The 13,042-nt window shown below is 56.5% G+C and overlaps 1 protein-coding gene across 3 annotated transcripts; it reads left to right on the forward strand.

The window, feature by feature from the left end:
• On the forward strand, positions 1 to 13,036 carry SLC6A17 (solute carrier family 6 member 17). 3 transcript variants are annotated; one of them, XM_003212861.3, is made up of 12 exons: positions 1 to 23; positions 4,931 to 5,319; positions 6,785 to 6,942; positions 7,184 to 7,310; positions 7,498 to 7,679; positions 8,068 to 8,178; positions 8,719 to 8,960; positions 9,211 to 9,403; positions 9,769 to 9,961; positions 10,200 to 10,359; positions 10,798 to 10,960; positions 11,258 to 11,626. In XM_003212861.3, the coding sequence occupies exons 2-12, from the start codon at positions 5,034 to 5,036 to the stop codon at positions 11,624 to 11,626; spliced, it is 2,184 nt and encodes a 727-aa protein (XP_003212909.2). In that variant the 5' UTR covers positions 1 to 23; positions 4,931 to 5,033. The 3 variants fall into 3 exon arrangements, with proteins under 3 accessions (XP_003212909.2, XP_010722578.1, XP_019478828.1); XM_010724276.3 differs by lacking the exon at positions 1 to 23 and adding an exon at positions 1,489 to 1,838; XM_019623283.1 differs by lacking the exon at positions 1 to 23 and having other exon boundaries at positions 5,034 to 5,319; positions 11,258 to 13,036.
• The last annotated feature ends 6 nt before the right edge of the window (positions 13,037 to 13,042 follow it).

Here is a 13,042-nt window from a genome sequence, read left to right on the forward strand (position 1 = left end):
TCCGTTCCACCCGCAGCGCAGAGGTAAGGCTGCTTTCTTCCCCCCTCCCCACTTCGTTTTCCCCCTCCCCATCCATCGGAGCTTTTTCCTTTGGGGGCTTGGGGTGGGAGGGGGAGGATGTTCGGGGGGCTGCGGCAGCGGGTGAGGCCCTGGAGCTGAGGAGTGGGGGGGTGCGATCATCCCGGGACCCCCGGGGTGGGGGGGCTGAGGTAATGGAGGGAGGTTGGTTGGGGGTTCATCCCCCCCAGCTGCTGCCTGAGGGGAGGGGGGGGTTATAAATAGAGCCTCCAGGCTGACCTTGACAATAACATTGGGAGAGGAGACAGCGTTCGGCTGTACTGAATATTTCACACCCGGCTCCCGAAGTGAAGGGATTTTCTGTTTTCCCTTTTTCTTTCGAATACTCTTCTCGGAATGCAGCCGGCTTCTTTGGAGGCAGTAAAATGAGGGTTGGGGTTTTGGTTTCACGCCGTTCTGTGTCGAGTGTGGGGAGTCCTTGCTCCCATCAGTGCATTTCTTGCATTGTGGCTGTGCCGGAGGTGTGTTTGGGGCTGCGTTTGGAGCTGACATCTTGGCCAGGTGCAGCTTTGCATCGCTTTGGGGACGATTTGCGTCATTCCGGAGATGTGGGGCTGGAAGAAAAAAAAAAAGCCAACAAAAAACCACCAACCCTCTCCCAGCTCTTTGCAAAGGACCCAGAAGGTGAAATCGTTCCGCTTCTGGCGTCAGAGGCACCTGAGGTTGGGATCCATCGTGAGCTGATGCAACTATTTCTGGGCTCGGAAGGAACAAACCTGAAATGCCGCGTGTGGAGCTGAGCTATTCCGGGCAGGGCGCACAGCTCAGTGCCAGAATCTCCCCGGAGGTGTCGGGATTGGGTCAGGAAGGGAAATAAAATGCGGGTCTGTCCTTCCTCCAGGTCGAATCGGAGGCGATCGGGGTGACATCGATGGGAAAAAAGGGTTTGGTTGTAATGGGGAGCGATGTGAGAACCTCGAATGGCAGAGAGGTGGGGGGCAGCAGGATGCGATGGAACCGGGTCAGTGCTGAGGTGGAATGGGTTGTGTTTTGGGGTTGGTTTGTTTGTGAACACAGGTGCTTTGTGAGGCACAGCGGGGAAAAGTAGAGTGTGCGTGGTCTGCGTGCTGCTGCTCGGGGTGAAGCTGGGTTCCGTGGGGCAGCAGCTCCAGCTGGAACTGAGGGTGGGGGGTTGGGAGGGGGGGTGGGGGGGGGAAGGGATCACCCCGTGAGCAGCCCGAAGGAACCGCGTGACGGCAGCTCCGTGTCACACTGCTGCAGATGATGGATGTCATCCGATCCCAAATGAGACGTGAAGGGAGACGGAATGCGGAGAATCAATGGGTTCCTACGCTCCCGACGGCGCCGACGTTCCCCTCCTCCGGGGTTGCTGTGACTGCCTCGTGACCCACCCGCAAAACTGCCCTTTCTGTTTTTGGTTTTGGTTTTTTTTTTTTTTCTGGAATCCATTGATGAAAACTCGCTCTAAACCCTTCAATGGTACGAAAGCAGAGCTGGGGCTGCGGGAATTGTGCCCACCTCCGGGGTGGAGCAGGTGACAAACGGCGGCAGGGCTGCCATAGCCACGCGTCTGCTCGCTCGTGGGGGGCCGGGGGCTGTTTGGACCACCTGGGTGCTGGGGGGGGATGTAAGGCAGAAGCGGAGGCAGCTCTGATTCATCCCCAAAAGCGAACTGCTCCTGTGTCACGACGCTAAAACGAGCCTGAATGAGGAGCGCAGCTCTGAGCATCCCCCTTCCCCCCCCCCCGCAATAAATGCCGGCTGCGCGCCGCGGAGCTGCACGCAAACTGCTTGCGAAGGTGAGAGCCCGGGGTTCAGCGCGTCTCCCTGCGGTGTTTCCCCTCGGCCTGCTCTGCTGAGCCCCGGCTGCGTGTTCCCCTCGTGCTGTGTGAGTTTGGGGGCCGGGGGGGGGACCACCGTGATGTGGGACCGCTGCCACTGAGTCACCGCGCGTCACCTCCGAGGGGTGGCGGAGCCTGGCGCTAATTAGCAAGGATCGCTTAAAGAAAGGGAGCGATCCTAATGAGCTCGGATGGCAAAAGCCTTCCCCCGTGGAGCCGGAGAGGATGAGGAGGGTGAGGAAGAGCCGAGCGGGAGCTCTGAGTCTCCTGGTTTGGGAGTGAGGAGCGGCGTTAAGATGGAGGCAGCGATGGGAGCTTTGCTTGGAGGGGGCTGTGTGAGAGCCGAGCTGCTTATCTATGGGGCAGAAGTGTCTCCTCGGGGCTCTGCTATACAGTCGGGATGCCGCCGCTCTGAGCGTTCTGCCTTTGATTTCCTGGGGCTGAAGGGCTCTGTGTGCTCTCCGTGATGCAGAGCGATGCTGCTCCCAGCAGGTCCCCCACTGCTCTCCTCGTGGCTTCGCTGCTCGGCCTTGCTGGGTGCAAAAGGGAGATGGGAGAGGTGCCTGCTCTGTGCCTCCACCTCTTTGCAAGCTCTCCAGGTCCGTGGGTGACCTTGGGTTTGTCCCCTCCTCGTCTGCAGCATAAAGCTCAGCCCTTGATCCAAGCCCCAGGATGGGGATGCTTGAATCCCTCAGCCTTCCTCCTTCCCTGGCATCCCTCTGTGCCTGGAGCCATCACTCTCCTTTCGTGCTCTGTGACCTTGGTGGAGGGATCAGGGTGCTGTACCGGTGCAGAGACCCCACGGTTTGAATGTGAAGGTTATTTTGAATTCATTGCATCCCAGCCTGGCTTTTTTTTTTTTGTTGTTGTTGCCTCAATTTCCCCCAAATGGAGCGTAAGTGCAGAATTTGGACACAGGAGCTGCTCTGTCCCTGGGAGAGGAGTTAGGGCTTCCCTGCACTCACCCCCTGAGCCCTGAGCTCCATTGCTACTGACAGATTCCAGCCTCCCCAGTCACCTTCCTGAGTCAGCAAGTGGAAAAACCATGGCAGGAGAGTGGGGAGGTGGGTTATCCCCAGGGCAGTCATCCTCTTCCCTATGTCTCACCCCATTGCTTCCCATGGGTGCTGGCAGCTGCTCCCATCTCACAGGCACTGTTGCTGTCCCAGCCCTCCCAGTTCGTACTGGTGCCTTCCTGGATCCCTCTATGAGCACCATGGGAGGGGGTACCCAGACCCACCGGTGGGCTGTGACCTGCCTTCAGAAGAGAAAGAAAATTGCACATGTGAGAAGGTGAAGATCATCAACAAGCTGAATCTCCATCTGTCTGCTACAAGGGGGTTCTGTCTTTCTCCAGCCAGGAAGCTCCTGGTTGCCAGCTGACCTTCCTTGCAGCGCAGTTGTTGTTGTTGTTTTGGGAGATGAATTCCTTGATTAAATTCCCCTTCCAATCAAACAAATGGGCAGAAGTACTTTTTGCAGGTGGATTTGAACTACGCTTTGGCTGGGAGCATCGTGGCAGATCCCCCTGTCCATGGGCTGGGTCTCCTCCAGTGGGCACTGCTGCCAGCAGGCTGGGAAGCAGCAGGATGTCCCCCAAGCAAGCAGTGGGGACGCAGGGACAGCCACACTGGTGAAGATTATCCTTACAGCACAGCTTTCCCATATGACTTCACACAGGGGGAGAGCTTTCTGCTCCTTACCCCTTTCTCCTCCTCCAGTGCTGCCTCAGCCCCTTATCCCAGCCCCAGCAGAGCAGCTCAGCACACACTTTCACCCCCAAATCCTCTCATCTCAGCAGAGTCTGACCCAAACTCGGTGGGAATCTTTGTGATTTCCTGCCTTGGGAACCCTCACCCTCCATGCTGGGGATGCTCTGGCTGTGGGCAGCCCTGTGTTGGTAATTGCTGCTGTTGAGCTGTGAACAATTTATATGAATGGTCCTCGTTAGGAAATGAAACACTGCTGGACCAGGCTTGAAGGAATAATTCAAACAGCTTCTCTGGAGGAGCCTGATCCAGCCAAGGCTGTGAGGCGATGCAGTTGCCTGGCAACGGATGCAGCTTTTGACTGAAAATAGCTTTTCTATTAGGAACAGGGCCTGGCACATGGGGAACTTTCTTTGGGGCGAGGAAGCAGCGAGGTGAGGGTGAGGAGGGTGAGCTGTCCTGCTGCTTTGCTTCCCTCCAGCACTGGGACGGCTGCTTGGGAATGAGAAGGGCTGCCTGGCTGAGCCCCGTGCTCTGGAAGGGCCCAGGGTTGTGAGCTGTGCTCAGGGCTGGGACTGATGGGTGTTTGTGTAAAGGGAGAAGCTCAGGAGAAACATGGGGGGCCTTTGGGACCCTGGGCATGGCCCCACCGCTCCTCCGGGGACTGGTGGTCACACTGATGTCCCCGGATAGTGAGGATGGAAGACAGAAGCAAGCACAGCCCTTGGGGAGAGTCATTTTTCCATGACTTGGAGTTTCTGTGGTTGTCTTCCAGTTGGGGCACGAGCCAGTCTGGCCCCAGTTCTCCCAGTATGGCCAAGGATCTCTGGTGTCAGTGCTCAGACTGTGCGGATCTTGTGGCTTGGGTTCCCAGGCCAAGGCTGGGAAGGCAGCAGGGCTTGGACGATGGATGGCTTTGTGTCACCGTGGCTGTTTTGCAGATGTTATCTGCTGTAGAGCTGCCTGCGGTGATTTAACTGCTGGCTCTCACCCACCTTGTGCCTGATAACGTCCAAGGAGGATGGGGAGCCCTTTGTCACTGTCACCTAAGTGCTTTTGAGTCCTGTACCCTTCAGGACTGAGCCGTTGGGCTGTGCAGGGCTGAGAGGATGGCTCTGTCACCATCCCCCTGCACCCATGGGTGCTCCCCCCTGGGGGCTCTCCCCACCGAAGAAGCAGCAGGGTGTTGCTTCCACTTAGCGTCCCCCAGCCCAAAGGATGTCCCCAAAACACCCCAAAAGGGGGGTGATGGTGACCTCTCCCCATCATTTCTGCCGGTCCCAGCAGCACCGGGATGAGGCCAAACCAACCCCACCATGCTGCTGACTCCTTCCCACACAGGTCCTGCTGATGACGAGGAGGTGAGCCCCGAGCAGCTCACACAGGACGTTCCTCTTCTCCCTTCACCCCATCCCAGCCCCTGGGGTGGCACGGCGCCGTCCCGATGCCGAAAAACAGCAAAGTGACGCAGCGGGAGCACAGCAGTGAGCATGTCACCGAGTCAGTGGCCGACCTGCTGGCTCATGAGGAGCCCGTGGACTACAAACGCAGCATCCTCAACGTGACGGGGGAGGCTTGGGATAAGCAGAAGGACGGGGAGGAGGAGCTGGATGCAGAGAACAGGCCGGCGTGGAATAGCAAGCTGCAGTACATCCTGGCCCAGATTGGCTATTCTGTAGGGCTGGGAAATGTCTGGCGATTCCCCTACCTGTGCCAAAAGAACGGAGGAGGTGAGAGATGGGGTTCTGGGGGGGGTCTGTAGGCTGACCTTGCCGGTGCTGAGGATGGAGGGAGCAGTGGGGGTGGTTTGGGAGGTGAGGGGCAGCTGAGAGCTGCTGGCTGTGTTGTGGTGCAGAGCTGCAGGAACCTCCAGGGCAGCCTCTTCCTAAAGGATGCTCACCTGCCTGCCCTGAGAACAAAGTGAATCCCACTGGTACATTTGGGGCTGCAACAAAGCCCTGATTCCTTTGGTAGGGAGCTCTCTGCATCTGTAATTTCCTGCTCATCTCACATAGCTGGAATCAGAAGCCAGCTCTGAGCAGGAGGTCAGATGCCAGGCTTCTCTGAACCCACCCTGCCTCAATTTCCCCATGTAACAGAGCTGAACCCTCAGCAGCCGTGAGACTCGCTGTAGTGAGGTCGAGTTGGGTTTGACAACCCCCCAACACACACTCATCTATCTCACCCCTGGGATGCAGGGGCACGAAGGGGCACGTGCTAGGATGAGCAGATGCTGTTAGAAGCCCCTTGCTGCCATATGACAGCTTCCTGCAGCAGGTTTCCAGGTATGAGCTGCCCTGTCTCGCACAGATGGAGAAACTGAGGCACGGAGCTGGGAGCTGGCTGGCACAGCAGTAAGCTGCTCGGTGCAGGGTGGGATGGCTGCTTCCTTCCTGCTCCCCAAGCAGACATCTGCGGGGGAGAACAGCCTCTTGCTGGCAGTGAGATGGGCCTGAGCCAAATCCCCAGCACTCGGTGTGCCGGGAGCCGCGTGTGCTGGCGATGACGCATGGGCATGAGCTGGTGGCCGTCCTCCCAGGGGTCAGTGGAGGAAAATCTCTAATGCTGGAGAAGTTTGCATCCAAACGGATCCATCTGTCTCATCATCTGGAGATCGCGATGCCCATCAGGGTGTTGCAGGGATGGGAAGCTTGTGGGTGTTCCCAGTTACACCAGTGTCCAGCTGCACCCCGGGTGCCTGCATCTCCATTTTCCTCCTCCTTAATGAACCTCTTTCTTAATGAGCCTCCTCACCAAACTCATCCTCGGCCCCATCCATCCCTGGCCCAGCACTGGTGGCTGTTATTGGCCATAAATCCCAGCTCTGCAGCCACGTGCTCCCAGTGCTGCCCGGCAGCCCCTGGCAGAGGCTGGAGCCATCCATCAGCTGGGCGCTGCAGCGTGAGTCATCGCATCTTTTACAGCCATTTGGTTATGCTTCATGAACTGCTAATTTCTCTCTGGTCTCCCCAATTAGGTGGAGATTAACCTCCTTTCTGTTCCGAGCCGTTTTACCCCTAGCAGAGAGCTCACATATCCTGCACATATCCACACTGCCTGGGGATGCAGCAGGGTTCCCTGCCACGCATGTGCGTTTTCTATTGCAAACCAAGTGATGAACCAGACACAGCCTGCCTCTCGTTGGGATATGAGAGCAGGCAGATGGGTCCATGACAAGCTTTCTGTCCCTGCTAGGCGCCTACCTGGTCCCATATCTGGTCCTGCTCATCATCATTGGCCTCCCACTGTTCTTCCTGGAGCTGGCAGTGGGGCAGCGGATCCGTCGGGGCAGCATTGGTGTCTGGAATTACATCTGTCCTCGCCTCGGTGGCATCGGTTATGCCAGCTGCCTGGTGAGCATGCACTGGGGTTCGTGGGACGCTCTGCAGGCTGCAAACGGGGGATGGCCTGGGGCAAACCTCACTGAGCCCAGTGTGGGAGATTAAAGGGTTGAGTGGAGTTTTTCAGCTCCATCCGTGGGTTTAGGGCTGGTTTGGGAATGAGCCCATCCATGTTTCTGGATCCCTGCTCAATGGGATCACCAACACTGCCCCCACTGCTTCACAGTGTGTCCTCCTCAACCCCCCAACACAGGTCTGCTTTTTTGTCGGTCTCTATTACAACGTCATCATCGGTTGGAGCATCTTTTACTTCTTCAAGTCCTTCCAGTACCCTCTTCCCTGGAGCGAGTGTCCCATTGTCAAGAATGGCTCCGTGGCCGGTGAGATATGGGGGTAAATGATGGGGAGTGGGGCTGTGGGACACCAGAGACCCTCAAAACGTTCAGCTATTGCAGGCTGGGGACACTGGAGGTTGGGATGTCTCCTGGGGTCATGGACAGAGTGAGAAGAAGTAGCTGGTGGCTCTTCCCCAACCCCTCACTCTCTGGTACCCCCATTCATTTGCAGTTGTGGAGACCGAATGTGAGAGGAGCTCGGCCACCACCTACTTCTGGTACCGGGAGGCCCTGGACATCTCCAACTCCATCTCAGAGAGTGGGGGACTCAATTGGAAGATGACCCTCTGCCTGCTGGTGGCATGGAGTCTCGTTGGCTTGGCCATGATCAAAGGCATCCAGTCCTCGGGGAAGGTGGGTAGCAGCAATCCGTCCTCCAGATTGGTGTTGGTTTTCCATGATGTTCAGATGAAACCCATCTCCAGATGTGCCAGATCTTTTAGAGAGCGCATCAGCGGGTAGCACGGGGCAAGGAGGCTGCTGCCCCGTGGCAGTGGGGTGGTATCACATCCCCTATGCCCAGGAGGAAGCTCCATCCACATCACTGGGACGCTGGGAGGGAGCCCCGTGCTGGGAACCAGTGGTGCTGGGAGGTGGTGGGGATGCAGAGCTGTCCTACCCCAGGGCTTGTCTGGCACCAGCATTTTGTCTCCAGTTTGTGATGTCCTGGGGATGGATATGTGGAAGGGGCTGAGCGGTAAAAGAGATGGTGCCCACCCTACATGCATCCCTCTTGCCCCAGGTGATGTATTTCAGCTCCCTCTTCCCCTACGTGGTGCTGGTTTGCTTCTTGGTGCGGGGCCTCCTGCTGCGCGGGGCGGTGGATGGGATCATGCACATGTTCACCCCCAAGGTAAGAGCTCAGCAGACTCCCAGCAGGTTTATCCTCCGGGCTGCTCACCCTTCGTGCGCATCATTTCACTGAATCCTCTTTTTCCCTTGTTTCCACCCAAAAATCAGCCTCAAAGGTCCCAATAAATGAGGCAGGAGGTGTTACAGCCCTGAGGTGGTTATCATAGTGCTGCCTGAGGCATTGCTCCTGTTCCCTTTGGGTGGGCGAGGGGAGGGCTGCCCTCAGCAATACGTTTAGATAAGGGCTTAGGGGCTCTGTGAGATGGTGCTGGCTGGTAGCAAAACCTCCGCTGGTGTTTATGCAATTAACTAGCTAATTAATTAATGATGAAGAGATGCAGATGAAACAGCTCAGCTGGTGAGGCTGTTACAAGATACTAATTAGGATCTCCCGATGAACGGCTCTTGGAGGCCCACAGCCTGCTGCAGGGGAAGGGGGGGTGAGGTCTGGGGTTAAACGATCCCAAAGGCTCTGGAGGATGGGAACGGCTCTGGCACCACCACAACCCCTCATTCCATTTTCTGTGTCCCCCTCCCCAAGCTGGACAAGATGCTGGACCCCCAGGTGTGGCGGGAGGCAGCCACGCAGGTGTTCTTTGCCTTGGGATTGGGCTTTGGGGGGGTCATCGCCTTCTCCAGCTACAACAAGCAGGACAACAACTGCCACTTCGATGCCACACTCGTCTCCTTCATCAACTTCTTCACGTCTGTCCTGGCCACTTTGGTTGTGTTCGCCGTGCTGGGCTTCAAGGCCAACATCATGAATGAGAAATGCGTGGTGGAGTAGGTGGATTTGCTTTCTGTCCATCTGGGGTGGGGAAACCTGTGCTGGAGGGGCTGTGGCTCAAGGACTGGGTGATGCTGTGTTTTGGAGGACCCAGATTGCTTGTGATCAAGACCTGGATTTCCAGAGGTGCCCCCTTGTAGCTGAGGGCACAGTTTTTCTGGCTTTGGTTGGGCGCTAAAGTCTACCAGGTTCTCACACTGGATGGAAGGGGACGTCTCTGGGTGACCAGATTCCGCTCTCCCTTAGGAATGCTGAGAAGATCTTGGGATACCTGAACACCAACGTGCTCAGCCACGACCTCATCCCACCCCATGTGAACTTCTCCCACTTGACAGCCAAGGACTACAACGAGATGTACAGGGTGATCATGACGGTGAAAGAGGGGCACTTCAAAGAGCTGGGCTTGGATGCGTGTCTGTTGGAGGATGAGCTCGACAAGGTACCCCACGGCATTCCTAATAGGACAAAGAAATCACCTTGCCCATTGGCAGTCCCTGCTAGGAGCTGTTTGTGATGCTCTTGGCACATGCATCTGGAAAAACTGTTTCCAGTGACCCTCCAAGGATGGGAATTCCCTGTTCCTGTGGTCTTCTGTGAGACACAGTGGTCTTTCCTGGGGTGTGGGAATGGTCTGCCCATGGTAGCAAGTCTAATAGGGTCATTGCCACTTCCACACCGGGTACTAGAGTGGATTTTTCTTTCCTTGAGGAGTTGTTCAGTGGGACAAGAGAGCCCTGAGACACGCAGCCTGACATGTTTCTTCATCCTTTTTGGTCTTTTTTTTTTTTTTCTCCTCATAAATAGTCAGTGCAAGGAACTGGCCTGGCCTTCATCGCCTTCACAGAAGCCATGACCCACTTCCCAGCCTCTCCATTTTGGTCTGTCATGTTCTTCTTGATGCTGATAAACCTGGGGCTGGGCAGCATGATTGGGACCATGTCAGGCATCACCACGCCCATCATCGACACCTTCAAGGTGCGGAAGGAGGTGTTCACAGGTGAGGTCTTCTGCATCCTCATGGGTTGGGGCTGGAGGGTCCCCACTGCCATTCTAGAAGAGCGGGGACGTGTTGACGTGTACTGGGATCAGACGCTATGGCAGAAGCCTCAGTTACCCTCAGGACCATAGGATCATTAGGTTTGGAAACGGCCACTGAGATCATTCCAGCACTGGCACGTCAGTATCACACCGGCTGATCTGTGCTCTATTAACTATGCCCATTTTCCTCCCCGCAGTTGGTTGCTGCATCTTCGCCTTTGTGGTGGGCCTGATCTTCGTGCAGCGCTCTGGGAACTACTTTGTCACCATGTTTGATGATTACTCAGCCACGCTGCCGCTCACCGTTGTGGTCATCCTGGAGAACATCGCTGTGGCCTGGATTTATGGCACTAAGAAGTAAGGTGTTTGCACCAGAAATGGAAGATCTTGGCTGGAACTCCTGGCTAAAACCCCCCGCCTTCCAGTTCTGTCCTGATTTTTCCCAGAGGCAAGCTCTGATGGAGCAAATACCCTGAAGGCAGTTGTTTCAGAGGCAGGATATCTGTTTGCCTCGATCCTCTGCCCTGCCCTAGGTGTAACCCAGCACCAAGAACAAGTCCTGCTAATGGGTATCTAGCTTTGGTTCTGGTGCTCTGTTGTTGGGAGGCTCAGGTGGCCTTTTCCATGGGAGGTTCCCAACCCATCCCATGGGTTTGAAAGACTGAGATGATCTCCTGGCTCAGCTGGGCTCTTCCCTGGGCTCTTTTTTGAGTCTAATCTGCAGCAGGGCTCCTGGGAGGGAGTTTCTTGCTGGAAGGTGGGGAGCAGTGTGGTTCCATCTCTTCTTCTCGGCAGGTTCATGCAGGAACTGACAGAGATGCTGGGTTTTCGGCCCTATCAGTTCTACTACTACACCTGGAAGTACGTCTCTCCCATCTGCATGGCTGTGCTCATGACTGCCAGCATCATCCAGCTGGGAGTCAGCCCCCCGGGCTACAGCGCGTGGATCAGAGAGGAGGTGAGCAGGGTTCTCATCCCAGCTCTGCTTATTCCTCCAGCTGGGACGTGTCCCACTTGCTTGGCCATCATTTTTTCCCCGCTGCCCAGACGGTTCGAGCTAGCTCGGAGCATGGGCTGAAGTGTGACCTCGGGGTTTATTTTGGTCCCACCAAAGTGCATGCTCTTTTATCCACTTTGATTTGCCATCTGATAACTTCATAAGATGAAGGCTGGCGGGAGCTTCTGAGCACTTAGGAGATGTTGTAGCTGGTGTGCATCGCAACCCCCTGACACCAATCTCTCTCTGTTTTTTCAGGCTGCAGAGAAGTTCCTTTTTTACCCAACCTGGGCCATGGCTATCCTCATCTCCCTGATCATCCTGGCCTCCCTCCCTCTGCCTCTGGTCTTCATCCTCCGGCAGTTCCACCTGGTGTCAGACGGCTCCAACACCCTCTCGGTCACCTACAAGAAGGGCCGGATGATGAAGGACATCTCCAACTTGGAAGACAACGACGAGACGCGCTTCATCCTGAGCAAGGTGCCGAGCGAGACCCCATCCCCAATGCCCACCCACCGTTCCTACCTGGGTCCTGGGAGCAACTCCCCTATGGAGATGAGCAGCGCGCCCAACGGACGCTATGGGAGCGGGTACCTGACGGCCGGCACCCCCGAGTCTGAACTGTGACGGTGGGCAGCTGACCACCCCCTGGGAGAGGAGAGGTCGCTGGGGAGTGGATCCTGGCTGTCCAGGCAACGGGAAAACTATCAAAGAAGAAACCCCTCTTTAAGTTGTAACCAAAAGCAGCCGTTCCCATGATGATGAAGGGATTGCGGGAGGGGCTGGACTCCTCCAACAGCCCTCAGCAAAGGGCAGGACCTGGGGCTCGCCTTAGGGAAGGGAGGAGCAAGGGATGCTGCGATGCTTTTCCGAGGGTTGTCCTCTCGCAGCTCGAATCTGAAGCAAAGAATCTCTCTTTTCAAGCAGCTGGTGGTTGGAAAAAGGACCTGGCGTCAGGTGGAAAGCGAACCGTGCTTCCTCCTGCAGCCCAGCGCTCTGCCCTTCGTCTGTTGTCCTTTAGCTGGGAGGAGTCATGGCCTTATTCCAACGAGCACAATTAACCGTCGATGTTCATAGCACAAAAGGGTGCTGCCGTTGTTTGCCATCGTTGTTGTTGTTGTATCTCCTGTAGTTTTTCTAGCTGTGGACACACCCAGATAACCCCAACGTTTTGGCCAGGGCTGGCAGGGAGCAGCGTGGGGCTGAGTTATGGTGATGTGTGGGACTGCAGCTGGCGGCTCTTTGGTGGCTGTCCCATCACCACCAGCACAGGGACAGGGTCTGCAGGTTGTTCCCAGGTGGGAACTGGGGTGATGTGAGGTCGGCGTGCTCTGAGATGTTGGGATGGCATGGACTGTGGGCAGGCAGCTCTGCTGAGTGGCACCTCCAAAATGAGGGATTTAATGTGAGGTCTAGAAGGGCAGTGGGGATGGAGCAGGGAGCACTCTGCTGGAATAGCTCCAGACCTATGGGATGCTCTACTGCACCACCATCCCTGGTGTGGTGGTCATCTCTTGCTGCTTTCTTTAGGCACGTGGAGCTGTGGGGCACCACGTCCTACAGCAGCCCTGCTTTGGCACTCAGGAAACTGCCCTGGGCTGTGGGGAGGTGAGCTGGCTTTTGGGGATGGCAGATGGAAGCGTATGTCTGAGCAGCCAGCACCGGGTCCCAGCATCCCCATGGGCTGCATCCAGACTGCTGAGCCCCCTGTGGTGCCAATCCATGCTGCCTGGGGAGCGCATGGATGCAAAGCTGTGTGAGTGAGGGAGGGTTGGGTTTCCCAGCTCTGATTTTCTCCCTCTGGCACTGAAGGTTTCCCTGAATCAAACACAAAGCCAAGCATTTCTGTTGGGAGTGCAGTATGAAGTGACCATGCCTTCTTTCCTCCGTGGGCACAGGGGAGCAGCACCTGCTGTCTTGGCACGTTTTATGCTCTCAAAAGCTGGGCGAGCTCCTTACTTCAGTCCTGTAGGGCTGAGACCACACCTGGGGGTGTTTCAAACACTTTTGCAGACCACGTTCCTGGCTCCTTGCCCACCCACG

This window comes from Meleagris gallopavo, chromosome 28 (assembly GCF_000146605.3).
Source record: "Meleagris gallopavo isolate NT-WF06-2002-E0010 breed Aviagen turkey brand Nicholas breeding stock chromosome 28, Turkey_5.1, whole genome shotgun sequence".
Classification (NCBI taxonomy): Eukaryota; Metazoa; Chordata; class Aves; order Galliformes; family Phasianidae; genus Meleagris; species Meleagris gallopavo.